At 34.2% G+C, this 23,214-nt stretch overlaps 4 protein-coding genes across 6 annotated transcripts; 2 read left to right on the top strand and 2 right to left on the bottom strand.

Annotated features, from left to right (window-relative positions):
* Positions 1–2,093: 2,093 nt before the first annotated feature.
* Positions 2,094–8,906, top strand: LOC114163090 (1,4-alpha-glucan-branching enzyme 1, chloroplastic/amyloplastic-like). Of its 2 annotated transcripts, XM_028047168.2 has the most exons (14): positions 2,095–2,350; positions 2,711–2,827; positions 3,237–3,447; positions 3,685–3,754; positions 3,833–4,102; positions 4,798–5,704; positions 5,892–6,008; positions 6,140–6,202; positions 6,386–6,493; positions 6,892–6,993; positions 7,260–7,327; positions 7,471–7,552; positions 8,073–8,189; positions 8,497–8,906. In XM_028047168.2, exons 1-14 carry the CDS (start codon positions 2,285–2,287, stop codon positions 8,746–8,748), a joined length of 2,550 nt encoding a protein of 849 aa, XP_027902969.1. In that variant the 5' UTR covers positions 2,095–2,284; the 3' UTR covers positions 8,749–8,906. The 2 variants fall into 2 exon arrangements, with proteins under 2 accessions (XP_085522525.1, XP_027902969.1); XM_085666399.1 differs by lacking the exon at positions 8,497–8,906 and having other exon boundaries at positions 2,094–2,350; positions 7,786–8,169.
* Positions 8,907–9,153: 247 nt separating this feature from the next.
* LOC114162725 (uncharacterized) lies at positions 9,154–10,274 on the bottom strand. The gene is made up of 2 exons (XM_028046686.2): positions 10,018–10,274; positions 9,154–9,932 (listed from the first exon to the last, which is right to left on the bottom strand). Exons 1-2 carry the CDS (start codon positions 10,127–10,129, stop codon positions 9,427–9,429), a joined length of 618 nt encoding a protein of 205 aa, XP_027902487.1. The 5' UTR covers positions 10,130–10,274; the 3' UTR covers positions 9,154–9,426.
* A 2,556-nt stretch (positions 10,275–12,830) lies between these two features.
* LOC114164512 (Zn-dependent exopeptidases superfamily protein) lies at positions 12,831–18,676 on the top strand. 2 transcript variants are annotated; one of them, XM_028049213.2, is made up of 11 exons: positions 12,831–13,179; positions 13,892–13,949; positions 14,041–14,151; positions 14,408–14,545; positions 15,161–15,230; positions 15,314–15,369; positions 15,590–15,715; positions 17,038–17,177; positions 17,564–17,636; positions 17,730–17,804; positions 18,153–18,676. In XM_028049213.2, exons 1-11 carry the CDS (start codon positions 13,034–13,036, stop codon positions 18,459–18,461), a joined length of 1,302 nt encoding a protein of 433 aa, XP_027905014.1. In that variant the 5' UTR covers positions 12,831–13,033; the 3' UTR covers positions 18,462–18,676. The 2 variants fall into 2 exon arrangements, with proteins under 2 accessions (XP_027905014.1, XP_085522324.1); XM_085666198.1 differs by lacking the exon at positions 13,892–13,949 and having other exon boundaries at positions 13,039–13,179.
* Positions 18,677–19,175: 499 nt separating this feature from the next.
* Positions 19,176–22,924, bottom strand: LOC114163373 (Pentatricopeptide repeat (PPR-like) superfamily protein). Its single transcript, XM_028047647.2, has 5 exons — positions 21,110–22,924; positions 20,393–20,545; positions 20,212–20,283; positions 19,657–19,839; positions 19,176–19,377 (listed from the first exon to the last, which is right to left on the bottom strand). The coding sequence occupies exons 1-4, from the start codon at positions 22,841–22,843 to the stop codon at positions 19,729–19,731; spliced, it is 2,070 nt and encodes a 689-aa protein (XP_027903448.1). The 5' UTR covers positions 22,844–22,924; the 3' UTR covers positions 19,176–19,377; positions 19,657–19,728.
* Positions 22,925–23,214: the final 290 nt, after the last annotated feature.

Below are 23,214 nucleotides of genomic sequence, written 5' to 3'. Positions count from 1 at the left end.
TGGTAAATTTATTAGATAATAGAAGTATGTAACAATAATTCAACATCAACTTGAAACTTCAAAGTGAAAAAGTAACTAAAACAACATAATAAACACTAAAGCTAAATACTTTAACGACGATTTAATAAACACCAAAGCTAAATACTTGAACCAGAATTTCGTTAGACCATACATTTACAAATGATTTTAAAGAAAAGACAGAAGAAATTTGAAATTAAAGAGTTGTGAATATATAAATATACAAGATAAGAGATTAAAACATTAATGGCGATCCAAAATCTTAAAATAATAAATTTTTGATTATTTTATTTATATATTAATTATTTTACTTATTTTTATTTGATGTAAGATTTCGAACTCACCTTTTAACTCTTGACAATTCATAAATAATGTTGGTTCCAGATAAGAAAATAAACTATATTCACATAATAATCCAAGTAATCCAAATTAAAATACTTTTACATGTTAAAATACAACCTAAAACCTAAAGTCTTACGTCTTCACAAGCAAAAAATAAAACTTAAAAAATTATAAAACATTTAACAAATCTAAACCAAACCCATATCTATTAAAAAAGCACAGTCTCGAAGCAGAAAACTTGTAAAATCATTAACCTGACAGGAACGTCTTCACATACCAATATTTAGACGAATACGAATGCCAACATCATTTTAAGTTATTTCTTTTGTGTTTTCTGAAAAAGTGACTCCTAATTCATTCATATTTTCTGCTGTGTCTTCAACATATTTTAATAATCACTAATTTTTAAGTTTTAAAATATATATTTCTTTTAAATACCAATATATTACATTTTTAATGTTCAGTACACGAGAGTAAAAGAAAAACTGAGTATAGAATCTGGCTATCACTATTTAGAAAAAAAAAAGTGATTTAAAGTAGTGAAAGAGGCAAAGGCAGGGGACAATAAACATGCAAGTGTTGGAGGCTAAGGTAAAGGCTAAATCTTTGTCTGTTTATTGTTTTCCATTAATGGTTTTGATTTTGCTTCCAATTGGCGTCTTCTTTTTGTTGGCACCTAAATTGAAACAAGCTTTATTTTTTCACTATACTGCTTATTAATCAATGATATGAATGACTCAAGAATCAATTTATAAGTTTCCAAGTTTACACCAATACATTATTGCAGCAACCCTGTTCGATAAATATCATAAATTAAAACATATTTCGATGAATTTATAGTATTTTTATTCTATTTACATTTACGCTAAAACTTGGGCCCTTTGAGAAATAATCAAAACTTGATTAATTTTAGTGTCCCATTTGAGAAGGAAAAAAAACATAATACTATTATTATTTTGATATAATTATTGATTTGATTTTCTAATTTATTTTAATTTGTTTAATTTAGTTTCCGAATTTTTGGAACGTTGAATTTGATACCTTATTTTTTTAAATTAAATTAATTTAATATCAGACTAAATAGGAAAATGATTTTTTAATTATTATATTTTGACAAATTTATGTCACTTTTTTAGTGATTTTTTATTTTCTTATTCTCAATATTTTAAAACCACTTAAAAAACGACACTTCATGTTGTAAAATAAAATTGTCAAAATTTAATAATCAAAATATCATTTTCATACTAAATATACTTAATCAAGAAAATATCAATAAAAAAACTAAAATGATATTAACTACACTCAACAAACAAAATAATTAAATTAACAATTCCATCGTGTGACAACTATCCGTATACAAATAAAAGAACGTTAAGTTAAATGAAATATGATAGAAGGTATAAATTGAATCACTTAAAAAAAAAAATAAAGATACCAACTTGAAAACTTCTAAAAATTCAAGAACCATAAAGATAGTAACTTGAAACTTCTAAAAATTCAAAAGAACCAAAATGAAGCTTTCAAAAATTTGAAAACCAAATTAAACCGAGTCGAAAAATTGGGGGAGTAAATCCATAATTATTCCGATTATTTTCTTGACAAACATGATTAGAGGTTTGGTAGAAGAAAGAGAACGCATGAAAAACAAACAGATGGAAACTCTTGCACCGTTGCTTGCTTGGTTCTTCACGTGGTGAAGGATATACTTTCCTTTCCTCTGTTTCTTATTTGTAATCTAGCAATGAAAAAGACGGTTAAGGGTAATGATTCATGCCAAAGTGGGTCCTTCATTACTGCTATTTAAACAATTAAACAATGCCCCTCTTCTTCCACACTCTTCGCTTCATCATGCTCACGGACATTGCTTGAAGCTCAAGTCGAACTTGGCCAACTTGATCGAAAACCGTTTTTGGATCTCGGGGAAATGGTTAACTGTTTCTGCCTTAATCCGTTCATTTCCGTTTCTTCAAACGTTGCCTGCACCTCCCACGTAATTCACCATCTTCAACTTTCGCTTATGCTGCTTTCTTGTTTCTATTCTCTAGGAATTTTATGTGGCTTTCTTGGCACTGTTTTGGTTTCAAGCTAACCTGCATTTTGGTTTCTTTTTATTTGTTTTCTCATCCTTAATGGAAAAACCTTAACCCTAGATTTCTCACGGTTCGTTTTGGTTGCTAGAATTTACAGTCTGAAGTAAGATGTCAGTGAAGTGCTTATTTTAGTTCATTTCTATTTTTATTTTAAGAGGAAGAGGTTTTTGAGCACCGAATTATGATTACCGCAAACGCCACCCCTTGTTTATCAAAATCTAATGTGAATGATTGCTTTCGACACTCTCTTTCTTTGGCAGACTGTGAGAAGCAGGCAGCGTCTTGCACCACAAAAGTCAGTTGATCTTGCTCTTGGCTATCGGAATCCACTTGGATATGGGTTTGGTTTTGGATTGAGAAGATCACTGCACGAGATGGTATATTTGACCATGTTTTATGTTTTTTTATTTCAACAATTAAACAATTAGGGTCTATGTTTCCTGAGAAACTTCAGAATTGTTTGTTGCTTTTGTCGGAATCAATTTTCTTTTGGAATATAGTTCAGTATGTTTGGTAGTTTAGACATGAACATATTAAATTAAAGGTAACAGCTAAGAAATTCAACGTGTTTTATAGCGTGCTAAACTCTTGTCCTTTTCTCTACTTGTCACGTCCAGATAGAAGTGAATAATCAAAGTGAATTCTTAAAATGACGTTGAACGTTTAGACTTTAGTCGAGCATATTCGCCCCATTTGTTTGGAAATGAAAGTTTGTATGTCTGTTATACGCATATGCGAATATGCTGCATGTGGATAAGTTGTCTCGGTTTGTTTTCCTACAACTAGGTGAACTCTCGTTTCAAGGGTGTAGCTGTTATGACAGATGACAAATCAACAATATCATCCACTGAGGAATACTTAGAAAACATTGGCATCTTTTCTACCGATCCGTCCCTAAATCCATATAAAGATCACTTCAAATATAGACTGAAGAGATATGTAGATCAGAAAAAGCTTATTGAAGAATATGAAGGAGGTCTTGAGGAATTTGCCAAAGGTGGTTATGATGATTCTTGGCATTGTTTCGTGTTTGTTTGCCTTTTCTACATATCTGTGCATACACAATATTATAGCTGCTAAGTACAACTAATAACGTTTATCCATGTCTTCTATCATAACTGTGTTTCAACTGGATTGATCTCTTTCAAAATGCCTCACTGATTTGATAGATTGATTCTATCTACAGCTTTGATACAATGTTTTCCTTCCCTTTACACTTCCCCTTTCTTCTCAGGTTACTTGAAATTTGGATTTAACAGAGAAGAGGGTGGAATTGTGTACCGCGAGTGGGCACCTGCTGCTCAGTAAGTTATATATTTGTCAATTATTTGTCATTGTTTTATTGAGTAATCTTTTCAGAATTTATATTTCTTTCAATGCAGGGAAGCACAAATTATTGGAGACTTTAATGGATGGGATGGTTCCAACCACCAGATGGAAAAAAATCAGTTTGGTGTCTGGAGTATTAAGATCCCTGATGTTGATGGAAATCCAGCTATAACACACAGTACAAGAGTAAAGTTTAGATTCCGCCATGGGGATGGAGTTTGGGTTGATCGCATCCCTGCTTGGATCAAATATGCCACTGTTGATCCTAACAGATTTGCAGCACCATACGATGGTGTCTACTGGGATCCACCACTCTCAGAGAGGTCACATTATTCACCTGTTGAATATCTTTTGACTTGCTTTCTTTAATAAAAATTAATCATTGCATCTGAAGGATCGATACTTTAAGGGACTTTGGTGTATGCCACATATTAACTGAATTTAAACTTGTGTAAATAATTTCTTACGGTTTCGTTGGAGATTCAAAAATTTTCATAGCTTTCAGTTGAATTACAATTAATTTAAAGGTTTGGATCAAAATGAACGTGCTTATTTTAGTTGCATTATAAATAAAGTCTCTTCTGAGGCATAAATGAAATATAAATGTACTGTGATATATGATTTATTGTAAAATGAAATACAATTTGTTTTGGAAATGAATACTACCAAAATCCCATCAAATGTCATTATTTGAAATTGTCACATCAAATCATGGTTGATAGAATAACAAATACTGATTTCAAATGTGAGTTGTGATAGAATCCATTGAGGAATCAATAGAGTTCCACCTTTTTTATATTCCATATACGCTAGCATGTTTCGTTCCACTTTTCTGCCTGGTCATTCAAAAAAAACTTTGTTCGGGGTTTAGTTTGAAACAGAACGAGAAAAATGTCTATTTGATTTAAAAGTTGTTAATTGCTCAACTGGATCCAATAATCCTACCATTCTTTTATATAACTCGGTTATGTTCACACAGAATTATATTCATTTGTTTGCCTTCTTTTCTGTTCTGCAGATATGAGTTTAAATATCCACGTCCACCAAAGCCGAAGGCCCCACGTATATATGAGGCTCATGTGGGGATGAGTAGCTCTGAACCTCGCATAAACTCTTACAGGGAATTTGCAGATGAGATTTTGCCCCGTATTCGAGCAAATAACTATAATACAGTCCAGCTGATGGCCGTGATGGAACATTCTTATTATGCATCATTTGGATATCATGTAACAAATTTTTACGCTGTGAGCAGTAGATCTGGAACCCCAGAAGATCTTAAATATCTGATAGATAAGGCCCATAGCCTAGGATTGCAGGTTTTGATGGATGTTATCCACAGTCATGCCAGTAATAATATCACCGATGGACTCAATGGCTTTGATGTTGGCCAAACTTCACAAGATTCTTACTTCCATACTGGAGATAGAGGTTATCACAAGTTATGGGATAGTAGACTATTTAACTATGCCAACTGGGAAGTTCTTCGTTTCCTTTTATCTAATTTAAGGTGGTGGCTCGAGGAGTTTAAATTTGATGGATTTCGATTTGATGGAGTAACATCAATGCTGTATCATCACCATGGAATCAACATTGCTTTTACAGGGAATTATAATGAATATTTTAGCGAAGCAACAGATGTGGATGCTGTTGTCTATCTGATGCTGGCTAATTCTCTGATCCACAGTATTTTGCCAGATGCAACTGTAATTGCTGAAGATGTTTCTGGCATGCCTGGAATTGGTCAAGAAGTTTCTGATGGTGGAATTGGTTTTGACTATCGTCTAGCCATGGCTATCCCTGATAAATGGATTGATTACTTGAAGAACAAGAATGAGTACACATGGTCAATGAAGGAAATCTCTTGGAGTTTGACAAATAGGAGATACACTGAGAAATGTGTTTCCTATGCTGAAAGCCATGACCAGGTATGAGCTCTGCTATTGTATATTCAGTGTTACCTTTGTGATGGAAATACAATAAGAATCTATGCAAAATTAAATTTGTGAGCAGCAAAATGATGGAAACTGGAGAGGTCAAATAATCATTAATTTATGTATTTCATTGTTTTTAATTCCACTACTACCAATGTTATATAAATTTTACATTGGACAGGCCATCGTTGGGGATAAGACTGTTGCATTTCTCCTAATGGATGAAGAAATGTATTCTGGCATGTCTTGCTTGGTTGATCCTTCTCCTATTGTTGAGCGAGGGATTGCTCTTCAAAAGGTCTTTTATCTGATCACTAAGATCACTGCACTGCATCATTTATGTGGAAATTAGATTGCAAAGATGCTAATGCAATACATAATTATTTTTGTTATATAATTTCATTGTAGTCATTGTTATCTTAATTTCAGATGATACACTTCATAACCATGGCATTAGGTGGAGAGGGCTACCTTAATTTCATGGGCAATGAGGTGTGCTTACTGCTTCACTTCCTCCAAAACTGCTGTTCACTGTATTATTACGATGCATCTAACCATGGTTCTTTTTTTTGTTGAACATAATGCAAATTGCATATGAGCAATGAACTTTTACTATAGTTGTATATCATGCATTAGCATATTTTTTTAAATTAATATTCATGAGGCCTTTTTTAGTTTGGCCATCCGGAGTGGATTGATTTCCCAAGAGAAGGCAATGGATGGAGTTATGAGAAGTGCAGGCGTCAGTGGAATCTGGTGGATACAGATCACCTGAGATACAAGGTATTATATAGGGTTTTCTTGTTGGCATGTTTTCACGTATGATTTTAGTACATATGATAAAACAATGGAGTAAACAGATATTTGTAGCATTTGAAATCTCAGAATTCATAAATTAGAAATTATCGTTACAATTAGAGTATCTGTGTTAACTTTGTTAACGTAATATTGTAGGGCTTAGGCATGGTTATTTCAGATCTTCATTTTCCTTAGAATAATGTAGTAAAAAATGGGCACTGTCATTCAGAATATTTTGGTGGGATGCATGAGAGAACTGTGTGATTTTATCTTGTGGAGTCCCCCTTTTTCCTTTCTGGAGACCTCTGTTTATTCTCTTTTTCTTCTACACGTGTTACTTATCTGACATAATTGTTATGATTTTGTTTTTGAAACTTGTGCAGTTCATGAATGCATTTGACAGGGCAATGAACTTGCTTGATGATAAATTTTCGTTCCTTGCATCAACTAAACAAATCGTGAGCAGTGCAGATGATGAAAACAAGGTGAATATGCCCCCAGATGAGTACTATACTCATCATAATTTGATATTTTTTGCCATTTGCTGCTATTCAATTAATTGGTTTTCCTTATGTCAAAATTGATCAAAATAATACTGCTTTCAAGTTTCAAGAAAATAATTTAGGTATTGTGTTGTGAACATAACGTGAACAAAGTATTCCTCAAACATGTATGATCAAAGAACAGTGTCTTCTCTGAGACTTCGTTTGCTATTTTATAATTAAGTGGCTAATAATTTTTACCTTTACAGGTTATAGTCTTTGAGCGAGGAGATCTGATATTTGTATTCAATTTTCATCCAGAGAATACATATGAAGGGTATGCAGCCTATGTGCAATTTTCATTTGTGTTTTTTAAGATATTTTAATTGCAATAGGTTGGGTAGTTTGTCTCATGTATGGTAGATTTATAAATTGTACTGTAGTAATAGCTGTTAACCAGAAATGACTATGAACATGCAGGTATAAAGTTGGATGTGACTTGCCTGGGAAATATAGAGTTGCATTGGATAGTGATGCTTGGGAATTTGGAGGTCATGGAAGAGTAAGCAGCCCTAAACTCTTTGGGGATAAACATGAGTATATATATAAACTGTGGTCAGTCTAAGGGGATTCCACCCTGTCGTTCTTAAACTTGCTCTGTCATTGCAATAGATCTTTCCTTAAGTCTTTATTTTAAATTAAAACATAAAGCATTAAAACTTCATTTTACCTCCCACACCTTCTGTATTCTGCTTGAGACTAATGATTTATTAAACGAGTGGCACTTCTGAACAGCAATGATTTCAGTTGGGTGTGGTTGGGGTTGGAGAATAACTAACGAGGAAAAGGTGGAATTGCTATAAGTGAAATCATTTAAGCTGTTATGATTTTCCCTGAAAATGGTATTGAAGGAGAAAGTGGCTGAGAGGTGAGGAGAGAGGAACGGGAGGGATGAGACCATACATAACATGCACAGGGCGGTGATTTTTAGAGCTCAACTCAATTGCTATTATTTGATGGTTACGAATATACGTGTTAATTTTGCTTATTGGGCTGAATTGACCGTTTCCACTGTTATATAGGTGGGGCACGATGTAGATCACTTCACGTCTCCAGAAGGCATACCAGGAGTCCCTGAAACAAATTTTAATAATCGCCCTAATTCATTCAAAGTCCTCTCCCCTGCCCGTACTTGCGTGGTATGCATATACGGTCCCCATTAAAATCTTTTATTCTGTTGTTTTTAATTATCCTCCTTTGTCTGATTTAATTACACAATGGATTTTTGCACTTTTCGTTAGATACATGTGATAAGATATTCCTCCATTACAAATTTAGTTTGGCTGGAAATTGAAAATAATAAGATGAATATGGAAGGAAGAATCTCTATCTGGAAGTCGTTGATTTGTTTTTCTGCTATGTCAAGTTTGAGCTGCATTGTCAAGTTTTTCTGTTTGCTCTTTTCATAATATGTCAATTGCTAATTAAATTTAAAAATTTCCATAGGTATATTATAGAGTGGAGGAAAGCGAAGAAGAAGGCAACAATAACAGTTTGGTTGGGCTAGAAGACATAGAAGACACTTCTGCTGCAGCAGATGTAACAAAAGTTCCTGATAAATCTGCTTCTTTAGAAAGTGAAGATGACATTATTTTGGATGGGGTGAAGGTGAAGCAAACATTAACTTCAGCAGATGTCTCTGCTGAAGTTGAAAAAGTTTCTGTGAGAAGTGAAGGTAGAAATTTGAACGAGGGGTAAATTTGGCATGGAATCCAGGAAAATGCGATGGATTAAGTAGGCTTTTGGGGGGTTATCATTGAAAGAAATTTTACATGAAATTTTTTGACAATGTTTGCTCTTCAAATCATCATGTATATATTATCTAGAAGATGCAGAGAGATTATAATCTTTTTCAATTGTAAATATTAGCACTTAACACCGGTTTGGCATACGAACTCAAAAAGGCAGTAAAAGAGAAACAAAAATGATCAATTATAGTGATTTTTGATAACATCCAAAAATCTTCAAGAAAGATTTAAAGAAAAAGAAAAAGACTACTAGTTCTTGGAATTCGATAACATTCTATCATTTAATTGATGATTTATTTGAGACTCAATTTGTTTTCAAGTAATTATAAATCAAATATATCCAAAAAGAAAATCATCCAACGAATAATGATGTATATTGCCATATAGTTTATCATACCTGAATCAGAAAACAGATGATGAATCAGAAAGAAGATGATCTATATATACTGACATATACTCGAATAACTGTAACACCAATTTCCAAGTAAAAAACAAAGTATATGACCAGATGAGAGAACAAGATTCAACCTTTAACATCAAATTAAATCAGGTTCTCCTTCTCCCCTCCCAAATATTTAAAAAAAAAAAAAAAAAACTCCCCTCCCAAAAAGACATAAAACCTTCCGTTTTAAATCCTTCTTGCTCTTGTTCCCATTCTCTTCTCCCCAGCCACAACAGATTTGTCAGATTTTGTAGCCAGAGGAGGCTTTTTGTTTTCCTTGGTCATGCTTCTGAGCATGTACCTTGGTGTTTCACTCACCCCGGCAGAGTAAGCAGCAGAAATAGATTTTCTCAAATTTCCAATCTTTCTCACACTACTCTTCTTTCCAGATTCCACTGAAACCCCAAGAGCGCGAACCGGTTTAACCTTACCTTCATCCACTGCAGTTACACCTCTCTTCCTCATGAGCCTCTCGTTCCTCCTAGCAGAATACTCGTCGTAGAATTTCCCCCTCTCGAACAGAGCACTTGATTTCACACCGCAAGAATACCCACCCGCCGCTTTCTCCAGATTCACGTCACTGCCTTCGTCGCTGACCATCTTCGCCAGAGCCCGAATCTCGGACGAAATCGTGAGGTACTCCGGTCGCATATTCGGAGAGAGAACACGCTTCTGAGATTTCGTCAAAGAACCTGTTCAAATCAAACGCACAAAAAAGGTAAAGAAGACGAGAAAGGAAAACAAAATATTCAGCGCTTAAAGAAAAAGAAGAAAGACCTGGTGGGGTTTGAAGAGAGAAAGAGTTTGATGATCGGAGAACTTGCGGCGGTCGAAGACGCGACGGAGATCTGGGCAATGGAGGCTTGTTCATGGTTGAAGCTGAATACATGATCGATGAATGAAAAAAACAGAGTACTTCAGAAATCGCTTATGTTGGTGGAAACAGTGTCTTTCGTAGTCTCCCTTTTATTATTTTATTGATCAAGAGAATGGGTTTAAATTGAAACAGATGTTGGAGCGTTTACAACGGTCATATTTTGGATCACACGGCTCACGCATTCTTCGTTTGAAATACTGAATCTTAACGAGTCCCCTGTAATCTCTATTTATTAATAATAATAATATTATTATTAAAGTATTAATTAATGCTTTGGATTTATTTTTTTATTTGCTTGTCTTTCTTCCTTATTGGTCTGCGACAATTATTAACAAACTGTACCAAGTTGCTCCATTTAAATAAAGATATTTGGATAGGGTTTTGATTTGTGCGAGCCGTTGACCCATGATCTTTGGCTTTAAGATTTTTAGTTCAATAATTCTTTTTAGTGCATACAAAAATTATGTGTTTTAGTTTTGGTTCCTAATTCTTGTTTATACGCTTTTGGTTATTGTTAGATTTTTTTTTCTTTTCTAACACGCCAAAGGAGAAGATATCACATGAAAGTGGAACACAAATAGTAAGGAACAAAAAAACGCTTAACAAGTAACAAACATTCCCATTGCATAGTAAACAACAAAAAAATTGACTCTTACATTAGTTTCTCTTAACTTCCCTTTACGCATAAGACAACCTTCTTCTAAACACAACGTAAGTTTCACTTACTTATTCAAACATACGAGCAATATTTATTTTTTTCAGAAAAATAATTTTTTGACTATTAAATTTTAACAATTTTTTTTTATAATTTTAGATGTTATATTTTAAATGATTTTTCATTTTTTTTATTTTCTCATTTTCAATATTAAAAAATTACTTAGAAAGTTGTCAATTTAATAGTCAAAATATTAATGTTTTTTTTTTCTAATAAGGACTTCTTTACTTTTAAAAATTGTTGAAAATTATTCTTGTACGTTTAAATAGAAATAGACTAATGATTAATCACATTTCAACACGCTTTGTTTTTATTTTCTAAAATATCTTATCTTTTACGTTCTTTTCAACTTCATTTAAAGTTTCTATCTTTTAGTATACACGAATATCTGAAAATTTTGTATCTAGTTGCTACAATAACATATACCCATGTGAAAATCGTTAATCCTAAAAATAATGAGGCTTACTATAACTTTTTAATAAAATAAAAGTATCACGAACAAGTCTAGGTAGATGGGTTATTTTTCCATTTCCCGTCTCTTCCGCACCATCTAACCTATTAAATTGGTGGTCCATAACTAGGTGGAGGTAGACTATTTTTTCTCAAATTAAAAATTAAAATTAAAATCAATTTAAAATATTAACTTTTAGTTAAATACACAAATATGTAATTCTACTATAATTTAAATAATTAATACTTGTAAAATAAATTTTAATTATTAATTATAATAGTATAATTTAACATATATATAATAATTATTACCTATTTTACTACCCCAATTTCTTTTGTATTATTTTTTTTGGATAATAAATATCACAGCACGCCACCACACCACATCATTATATATCAAAACATTAAAAGTCAAACTTTTTTTTCTTCCCCTCTTCTATTCCATTCTCTCTTTCTCTTTTCTTTTTTTTAAGAACTCTTAATTTAAAAGGTTAGAATTTGCGTTTTTCGGTCCACACCATGAAAGACACAAATTCTAAAAATAAGACCACAAAGAAATGGCATATGATAAAATTTAGTTGTACAAAAAATTAAGAATCAAGAAAGTGAAATAATGAGTAATTATTTTAATTTTGAATTTCGATCTTGGATATCAATCTCATTAAATACTTAGAATTTTTCGGGACACGGTACTTTTATCTTAGTTGTACATAAATTTATAATTGAAAAATTATGTTTTTGACAATTTTTTTTTTGACATAATTGAGAAAGTTTCTATAAACAAAATTAAAATGGATATATTTTTTTATTTTTTAACCAAAATAAAATAATAAAACAATATATTTTTATTTAAATTGATAGTTTGTATAAGTTTGTTAGAAATTTTTTTATTAAACTATCATTTTCCTTTATAATTTTCCTTCTTAAGAGATAGCGTGATTTGAAACAATTAAATCAAATTAAATTTGAAATTAAAGTCAAGAAATACATCTAAAATATATCTTTTAAAATATAATATGACAAGGACTCTTAAAATACTTTGGTTTAAGAATAATTTTAAAAAACTTTCGTTTTAAATGCAAACTTTTAAAATGCTTTCATTCACTACTAAATATATCTATAACATAAATGCGATATTTATAACCTTTTTTTTAGTTTTCATCATCACAAGTTTCCTTATCTAATCTTTCTTCTTCTATATGTATTAATTATGAATTCATTATTAATTATTAGTTTTAAGTACATAACCATAAATGACAATACGACATACTCTCTACTAACTCTAGATTAAAACTAATGCTAATTTTTGTATCTCTCTTGTCAAGTTAATTAACTTTTCTATAATTGTTTTTCAATCCTTTAAAGTTAAATATAGTACAGATTATTAAAATACATCCTCTTTATTGGGTAACTCCACTACACCTTTTTCACATTTTTCCCATTCATTTGGCACAATAATGCATAAATTATTCACTTTGCTGTTCAAATGACACTATTCTTATAAAATACAAATATATAAATGCATGTGTGAGGTGACCTACCAACAATGGTCGATCGAGACCGTTGAACATGGAAAAAGGTGAAGTTAGAAGATAATTTTATAGTGTGGAAATAATCTCTTGGTGGCAGCGACACACACTAGAGAAAGATGATAAGTTAATTATTAATTAATGACGATATATATGAAATCAAACAACACATTACCATGAAAAAACTGAAATGAAATTTAATTTCTTGTTCTGGATCTTGCCATGGCTCTTTCGATCTTTCTTCTGCTCTCAATTAGCATCTCCTACCTTGTTTTTTTCCAAGATCTTCTTCTCTCTGTGAACGCTCAAAATCAGAATATCACTCAAGATTCAGTTACGCCAATCAACTACGATCTCTACCATTCCAGGTAACTCTTCGCGCTGCCACCATCCGATCTACTTTTTTTTCTTTCAGCTTTCGTAGGTTCGAACCGCGTCTGTTTTTAATTTTGTAATTGAATTTGCAATTCGCCATCTGATTTTTTTTTTTTTTTTATTGTTTGTTTTATTTACGTTGTGTAGATCACATTTCATTTCACCGTTAAAATTAGGTTAGCGTTTTGTTGAATGAATCTGAAGGACGCTTTCCAGTTTCGAAGCTTTCCTTGTTTGGCAGCTTTCCTTGCGTATTGCACTTGTCCTATTGTGTGTTTGGTGAAGAATTGATCGAATTATATTCGAGCAGAACTAGTTCTGAAGAAAATTGATTTTGTAAATCGTGTATACTCTTAAAGCAAATTAATAGAAAAAATCAATACAAGGTTTTTTATCCAAAGCAAAAGTTACCCGAAGTTACTTCAATTCGGTCAAGTTTAGATTCAAAATTGATTCCTTAAGGTAGAATCTAACAATCTAACATGCGAATATTGATTTTAGTTCATGTTCACTGTTCCTTTAAGGTGATTTTAGATGATCTAGCGTCAATCTGAACATGTACAACTTTCTCAATTATTATGCTCTTGTTGTGCTAATGAATTGCTGTTTGCTGGTGAAGCAATGCTTTGGAAACTATTTGGCCAGCTCATTTGATTTTATGAAATTGTTTATTTGTTTGCTGAACCCTTTTGTGGGATTCTGCAGTCGCAATTTGATGGGGGAGATCAGGGCCTTGGTCCGCCGTCACCCGGATAAGCTCACCGTGGGTCATTTATGGTGTATCTAGAGTGCCTATTGCGTGTATCTCAGTTTTTTAGGATGAATAATTTATTATATTTGATGTTTCTAAATAGATGGAGACACTTAAAGCTGCAAACAAAGGCTATGGTGCTCAGATTAATGTGGTTACTTATGGCAAAGAAAATGAAGAGAAAGATAAGAGATCAAAGCTTCGGATTCTACTTGTAAGTTTTCTACATTCATTTGTCTTAATGATAACACTTTCATGTGACAAGTAGTTTAATATTATAAACAATTGTATGCAAAACGTTAGATTCTTCTTCAGTGGTTAGCCTAAATAAAAGGGAGGAAATTAGGATAATAATAATATAATTATGACTGGAAGTTCATATGGGAGAAAGCTATAATTTGGCATGTAGTGGATAGTTATCTCAAATTGGTTATTCTGGTGTTTTTGACAGATGATTCCTTGTCTTCCAGAGTTTTGGGCAGCATGGAAGGGAGCTGATTACCACAGAACTTGCTTTAAGGATTTTGTCAATCTTAAGTGAAGAAATACTTCTACCCAGCATGGACCAAGCTTCCTTAAACAGTGTACTTGACAAGCTTGTCATAAAGGTTAGTTGAAATTTCTACCGTAAGTATTCAGACGGTAATTGTGAAATCCATCATTCCATCTGGAACTCGGCTTTGATTATCAGTATGCTAGTAAAGTTTCTGAACACTTTATGAAGTATTAAAAATATTTCCCGATTGTTTCACACTTTATACTGTCCAGGCTTACTGCGTTACATTTCAAAATTTCATTTTCTGTTAGGCATAATAATTATAATTTTTTTGGTATCTTCCATCCATATTTTGAAGTTTTACTCTTAGAACCAGTTATTTTCGGATCAAGGAAGTAGAAGTTAATTTATGTTTGTTTACAATTATTTTTTTTATCAGCAAAATCATGTTTATTTACATTATAAAATCTGTTTTTTTAAAAGAAGTTTATTTTTATAAGAAGTTATTCAAAGTACTTTTTGATTTTAATGATATCTTATATTCTTTTTTATAAAGTTGAAACAAATGCAAGAAAAACTTTTGACAGTGGTTTTTTAGGAAATTTACAATATTTTTATTCATATCTTGAAGCTAGTTTATGAAAGAGATTCAGATGGGAATTTATTTATTTTCGTGTAAAAGGAGAGATGTAGTATCTATATAATGCTGACACTTATTTATTTTCAGGTGGTTCCAATGGAAAACCCGAATGGCCGCAAAGTTGTTGAAGCTGGAGATCTCTGTGAGAGAAGAAATGGTATTGTATTTCTCCTTTATAACCTTATGTATAATAATTGTCTTGCTTTGGAAAAGCATTAGTTTATGTTATGTAATGTGCAGGTAGGGGAGTTGATCTCAATCGAAATTGGAGTGTAGATTGGGGCAAAAAGGAGAAGGTTCGTTTTGCGTCTTCAATATCTTAGTTCATTATAATGGTTCTTTTCTTGTCTCCATTATGGACTTGTGCCTAGTAGATAGATAGGTTGTGGTATTGATATTGCATGCTGCTCTTTTTGGTTTTCTGCCTGCCAATCTATGCACTGATAGAAATATGTCAAATGTTTAATATTTTTGAAGCATCTAATTTTTTCATTTTTATTATTCTCAAATTCATAGGATTATGATCCATATGAGGAGAATCCTGGAGTTGCTCCATTCAGCGAGCCTGAAAGTCAAATTATGCGGAAACTTGCTATATCTTTTGAACCACATCTATGGATAAATGTGCACTCCGGAATGGAGGTAAGTTTAGTTCATTTTTCCTGTCTCTAAAAACAAAATTATTGTTCTCTTTGATTTCTTATCCGTATATGTGCTTTTGATTCAGAATCTGCATTATATAATTGAACTGTTGACCATAATTCATAAGTGCTCCGATCCATTCTATTGCTGTTTTGCATCAGTTTCTTTACACATTTTCAAACACATTCCTTTTATTTCATGGCTCAAATATATAAACATACTGATCCTAATTCTTATTTAGTTCTCGGAAAACCCTTATAGCTTACACGCCACTATACTTGTTTTCAACCTCATGTTTATTACAATTGTATCTTTCTAATGCTTGAGCTTTTCAAGAATTAATCAATTTGAGCTAACATGAAAAACTGGCTTTCTAGATGCACAATGCATGTCTCTGAGGACAACTGAAATCCCTTTAACTTGATAGTAGTTCCAGCTTTATTTTTTATTGTCTTACTCCCAATACGAGTCTCTCTGCATATGCGAAGGGAAGACAGTGTACAATTGTGCACCATGCCTTTGTAAAGAGAGGAACCTTTACCGCTGGAGTCTCCTAGTTTTTTTTTGTCACTCCCCATGCAAGCTTCAAATTTGATCCTTCATCTAGGGAATCACGTGACTAGTACTCTTGTACTGTTCCTCTTCTTTAGCAAACTATTTTCTTGAAAACATATTTCTCATTTTTTGAAGCATAAAGTTCAATAAACAGGAATCAAGGTTAAGCTCAAGGATCCATGGAGATTTGTGACATTTTTATATAGCCAAAAGTTTTGGTGGAAAGTCTTGATATTCTCTTTTGCCTAACCTTGATTATAGACAGCCCACTAAGATGCTTCAACTCAGTTCCAAAAGTCTTGATATATTATAGACAGTACATTACTTTGACTGCTTTCTTCTGCTCATGACATGGGCAGATCCATGGGGTACATGCCCCAACCCAGTTCCAAAATTCTATGATACTAATATATTGTTAGATTGTCGTTTAAGCCTCACTGTCTTGAAAACATTTCACCCGTGATTTTAATGTTTCTCAAATTGTTTTTTCTTGCGATGTAAAGGGGATAATGTTTTGACCCATTACCCAAATTTCTGGGCCCTGTCACCAACTCTTATTATTATTATTTACTACAATTATTTTTGTTGGTATTATTGCTGCATTTACATTATTTGACTTTGACAGTATATTTACTTATATGGGCAAATGAGTAAGTACATTATTTGTAATTTGGTTTACACGCTAAGGAACCCTTCATATATCACTTCATATGACATTTTTCGCGATCTTTCTTCCTCACCTTCCCCTCTCCCCTCTGTATCTGTAGGCTCTTTTTATGCCTTACGATCATAAAAACACAACACTAGATGGATTGCCACTGAAACGGATGAAATCGTTTCTTGAAGAAGTAAGCCATCATCATTGCCAAGGGCGCTGCATGATTGGATCTGGAGGCGGTTCAGTCGGGTCAGTTGATTTTTATCTTAATTTGATTTGGATTAATGGAAATTTTTGGAAGGTCAATTGTTTGTATTCTATGTATCTGTTTTCTTCTGTTATCTATCTTTGTTAGAAAAAAAAATGTACGGCTGTGTCCAGAATTGATTCTGTAGGGATAGTTGATTTCTGGTAGAAGCTGTTTTCTTCTGTCGTCTGTCCCTGGTTGGTTCATAGGTGATGCCCATTTTGGGATATTTTATGAACAGAGGAGAAAATTGACCATAGCAGTTTTAAAAATTTAAATTGTAAATTTCGAAACTACAAAGTACACAGTCTGTACTTACGGGTGTTGAGGTCGTCAAATGTCATCTATACAACATTCCTTCCTTAAAGTTTTGAACTTGCTTATCCAGGTATTTTGCACACGGGACAGCAACTGATTTCATGTATGACGTTGTAGGGGTACCAATGGCTTTCACCTTTGAGGTTTGTCTGCCGAACTTCTTCCCCTTTTTTCTGTTGGACTTTCACCTTTGAGATTAGGCGTTGTCCTTATTGTCTTACTGTATTGACTGGCAGATATATGGAGATGGAACAGCTTCATCAAAAGACTGTTTCAAAATGTTCAATCCCATCGACCCTGCTACCTACAATGTATGTTACTTTGACTAAAAGCAATGATCACTCTATTCCTTCGAAGTGTTTTCTGTCCTTTTATCGAGTTAACTTAAAATAAATGAAAATAAATGAATAGATGAATAAAATAAATATTGTCAATTTACAATTAAGGTGAGGGAGAGAATGACCTAGTGGCTGCTGCTGCTGCCTTATGATCTAGAGGTCGCAAGTTTATATTCTGGAAACCTCTACTTGCGGTTATAAAGTATATGTACATTTTACTCTCCCGATCTCACTAGTTGGGAGAAAAATTAAGATGAGGGAGAGGACATCTTGAAAAAGTGGGACACCAATCATTCTAATATTTTATATTGTCATTTTCAGAGAGTTCTCAGTGACTGGTCTGCCACATTCTTTACAATTTTCAAATTGGTGCCGCTCCAGATTGGTGAAAAAGCGCCAATTTTGAAATTGGAAAAGTTGGTATCTATAGATGAATATCTAGACGGGTATTTGATGGAGAGAAGAAATAGATATGGAAAGAAGATGGAGGTGCTTGAGCTTGGAATGCAAGAAATAAGAACATATTTTAGGTTATTTTTATTATCTTCAGTGTTATTATTGTTCATGTTCTGTTCTAGAATTTCAAAAAGCAAGTGTAGTAGACCAATGGTTTCTTCTATGCCCCTCTAAAATTAGGTCATAGGTTAAATTGTATATCCAATTTTGAGAAAAAAAAATTGTAAGTTATATTGTTGTCTGTAATACTATGTAATGCGAGCCTTTACTTTCAGGCTGTATAATCTAATTCTTTAATGCGTCCAACTCATGGACTAAATCAGTTTTGTTGTACACGAATGTAAAAGGGTGCGTTTTACTTGAATGTGAATCTTTATCTTATAACTTAATGGCACACTTTATTACCTAACTGTTGTCACTTTATAATCATCCAATGTTTTTTTTTTTTTTTTTTAATTCTTATCTAAATTTTACAATGCTTAAACGATGAAATAATTGTTTCACAGTTTTATTCTAAGGAATGTGCTAAAGCTTAATTTGCGCTGTTAGTAACGGATATCCAAACATGCTTGGAGTGAAATTCGATTGACATGTAAATTAAATATACAGCTATTATTTATTTATTAATTTCCTACGAAGAAATTGCACGAGTCGGTATTTTTTTCTGTTAACTAGTTGTTTTCAAAAAAACAATCCAACTTTCCCTTTCCATGTTCGGTCTTGGAAAGTAGACAAAATACATTCAACTGGAACAATCGATAAAATAAACATTCTGTCAATCCTCTGAAGTAACCATGGCAATGCAAGACTATGGTGGGAATGCTAATGACATGCATACCTACCTACTCACTCTTCCCATTTTCTTATTTTAAATTACACGAACTCACATTTATAAACAAAATATGCATTTTAACATATAACTTGTTACTTACATCAACGTATGATACATAAATCCCAAAGATTGATATACATTGGTACAGCATTACCGAAGCCATCAATTTCTTATGCGTTCCATGTGATTTCCGAACTTCATTTCTCTTTCAGGCACTATTGGAGCGTACATATTCACAATGATTCTGCCCGATCACACCTGAAAGATTAAAATATTCATCATAATTTGAGCTTTCCAAGTAAACGCAGCAAAACAAATATAACAGACACATTGTTCAAATGTATCAACATATACAACCACCACTCAGGCACTAATACGAGCCAACTTCAGACCAATTTTATACACAATGCCAACCAATTTCATGCTTTAGCACCAAATCCACAATGCGGTTACTAAGAAAATATTAATTTCAAAATCAAAATTTTAGTCCCGCGACATGCAAATTTAAGCCAAGGCTGCAAGTTAGCTAGCACTAACCTTCAGAAGTATAACCAAAGTGAGGAAATTTGATTATGTTGTCTTTATGAAAGAATGTGCGTGATAATTTAACTATGATTTCAGTGTCTGCTTCATGTATCTAAGTGCAGACCGCAGCATTGCTCTAGCTTTTCTATCAGGAGCACAGCCAGATGTGACCATTTCTTCATATACGCCTGGAACCTGAAACCCAAATTATGCAGCATAGTTTGTGCGAGAATTAAGTCACAAATAAACTAATAAACGAGCTAAGCAATTCTCTCCAAAGTTGCTATTATTATTCATCATCACATTATCAATGTTAGGGATAATGTGGAACATAATGCAACGCAACTTAATCTCCCCAAAACATGGCAAAATAACCAAAAGCCAAGTGAAATCATGTTATTTACATCGATTTATAATTCATCTAGTATAGGGTCTGCAAACCAACACAGAAGAGAACTACAGTAAAATGTCACACTTGGAACGTACTACGTGCAAAAAAATATCTATGATAATTGCCTTTGAAGAACAAAGACAACAAACTGATATGATAATGCTAATATTATGTACCTTTTGGAACTTTTCACAACGAATCAGAGCTTTCATAAGGGTGGTATAAGTAACCACATCAGGTTCAATGTTCTGCCGTTAATACGAACAAATAAATAAGTACTTGATCAAAGACACAAGTCAAATACCATATAAAAGGGTATAGCCATAATGAAAGAAAAGAAATGTCAGAAAAGCATACGTTTTCTTTCATGTATTGCAGCACAGCAAAGGCTTCAGCATCCCTTCTATCTTCACCGAATGCATTAATTAATGAATTGAGAGCTAAAAGACTGGGTGTCAGACCCTCAGTTGTCATCAACCTGAACGAGTTTACTGCTAGTTCAGACAAACCCTGCAAAAGTTTAGCCAAATATTTACCAAATTCATTCCTAAACCAATCCATTCATCAAATGAGTTAAAGATGAAATTGTGGACCAACATTGGTGCCCTTTAAGCCTGCTCTCATTTCCCATAGTTAGTGCATTATGCTTTTGACAATGGAAGAAGAATAAATAACCACTGAATTTTAGAATAGAAAGAATACAATTGATGACTGTCGGCACGACAATTTAACATCAGTTTTTTTTGAAAAAGAAAAAGAAAAACTATCAATGCAAAGTTACTTGATACAAAGGAAATTTAAGGTTTCATGGTTTCAATTGAGTGATTTGACTCAATAAAAAACAGCAAGCCGGTATAAGACAAATGAAGTTTTAGCCCTCACTCAAGGAAAAGGTAGCCAACTAATATTCATGTCAAAGCTAGTAAGGTGCAAACAGTTAAACGTAAATCAGTTCATAAACTGGCACAATCAGCATATCGGTGCATACATTACAGACCAGCAACGATTAATTAGCAAGCACTGAATTACTTACAATGACAGTTATAGACAGACTCCGAGGAACAATGTACATACCTTTTGTGCATAGGCATTGATTAGAGCATTATACATGGCTGAAGTAGGCTTGAACCCCGTGGATTTCAAGACCTCCAAGCACTCGATCGCATCACTGAATCTCCCTGACTTTCCATACACATCAACCAGAGTTGTATAAGTTATTGAATTGGGTAGCAATCCCTGACACTGCATCTTGCTCAAATACTCACTAACTTGCTCCCACCTCTGTTGCTCCCCCATGCAGTTAATCATAATATTATAAGTAGTTATGCAAGGCAAGAATCCCCTCCGCTGCATTTCCTGGAACAATTCCTCAGCCTTATCATGGCGCCCGGACTTACAATGACAATCGATCAACGTGTTCCAAGTAACGGTATCCGGCTCAATCCCCTCCAACAACATCCTCTCAAACGTTGCCATTGCATGATCAAGACAGTTATACTTCCCAAACGTATCAATCATCACATTGTAAAAATGCCTATCAGGCTTCACACCACAACTCTTCATATCCTTCAGAACTTGAAAAGATTTCTGCCACTGCCCTTTGTCACGATAACCAGCCAAAATTCTACTATAAACAAACGAATTGGGCTGCACATTGCTGGCTTCCATCTCCTTCAACACAATCCTCGCACTCTCCCACCTCCCAGCCTGTGCATAAGCGTCTACCAACAAACTATATGTTTGCTCATCGGGCATAACCCCAGCTTTCTCCATTTCAGAGACCACAAACTCTGCATCCTTAAGGGAACCCGTTTTCACGTAACCTTTAAGCAAAGCATTGTAAGCTCTAGTTCTTGGTTCCAACCCGTTCTCTCTAATCTCCTCAAACAACGCTTCAGCCTCTTGCGTCCTTCCCGAATTCCCAAGCGCCAAGATAACCGCAGCAAGCGTAGAGGGTTTAGGGTTCAACCCGTTGCTCTGTGCCATGGCCAGAAAACGCAAGGCGCGCGTTGGATCACCCGCTTTCGAGAACCCTAAGATGATGTCGTTCATCAGGTGGCCGTCCATTTCGATTTTGTCGCTCTCAATCTCCGAGTAGAGCTTCTGCAGAAAGGGAGAGTCCACGCGGTTGGAGCGCGTGAGGTACTGAATGATAGAGCTGTAGTTCACGAAGTCCGGTTGGTAACCGTCGCGCCGCATTTTGGACATCAGGTTGAGGGCTTTCTCGATGTCGCCGTTTCGCGCGCAAGCGCCGATGAGCGCGTTGTAGGTGAGGGGAGTGAGAGTTTGGCGTTGCGAGAGTAAGAAGGCTTCGTAGAGTTTTTCGGTGCGGCCAAGGGCGTTGATTAGGATGGAGTAGAGGAGCTCGTAGGAGAAGCAGAGGTTGTGTTTCTGCAGCCATGAAACGACGCCGTATGCGAGGTTGATGGAGGACGATGAAGCGCAGAGCGATTTGAGGAGCGCGTGCCAGAGTGGTGCAGGGACGGCGCGGTAGGACTCGGCGAGTTGGAACTCGGTTGAGTCGAGGGACGTTGGAGGTGCCGAGTCGGAGTCCGAGTTGGGGTCGGAGTTGGAGAGGAAGTGGAGGAGGGGAGTGAAGTCGTAGCGGCGGTTGTGGAAGGAGAGGACGTCGTCGGGGCCTTCTTCCACGATTATTGGTTTCGGGGAAGAGATTGTTATGGAATTTGCGGCGGAGTGCGGCGGCGGGAGGGCATGGTGGTGGTGGTGGTGGCGGTGGCTGTGGGTGGAGAAGTAGGTGACGTGGAGGGAAGGGAATGGGTTGGTTAGTTGTGGTGGCAAAACCAACATGTTGTCATGAAGGTTGGTGCTCTCAAGGCCGAAGCTTTTTTATCACCAAAGTTGCATTGCACAGAGATTGGAACTTTTTTAACTCTTATTTTATCAACCAAACACACACGTCAAAGATAAGGTAAGGTTCTTAAATCAAAATATCAACAAAAGAAGTTAAGCCTTTATGCAATGCAAAATAATAATATTAAAATCAGAGTAGTCACTTACTATTATTGACCTAAATAAATGTGTTGATTTTTGTAGCAATGTAAATGGTTATTATTATGCTATCAACAACATAATTTTATAATTTTTAATAACAATTATGTTATTTTTAATATTACTTTTCCGTGTCTAATCGTTATAATTGATTGGTGATACTATCCAAT

The sequence above is a fragment of the Vigna unguiculata genome, chromosome 9, assembly GCF_037176805.1.
Source record: "Vigna unguiculata cultivar grain cowpea cultivar isolate G323 ecotype 2 chromosome 9, ASM3717680v1, whole genome shotgun sequence".
Classification (NCBI taxonomy): domain Eukaryota; kingdom Viridiplantae; phylum Streptophyta; class Magnoliopsida; order Fabales; family Fabaceae; genus Vigna; species Vigna unguiculata.
This window is presented reverse-complemented; position numbering and strand designations above follow the sequence as displayed.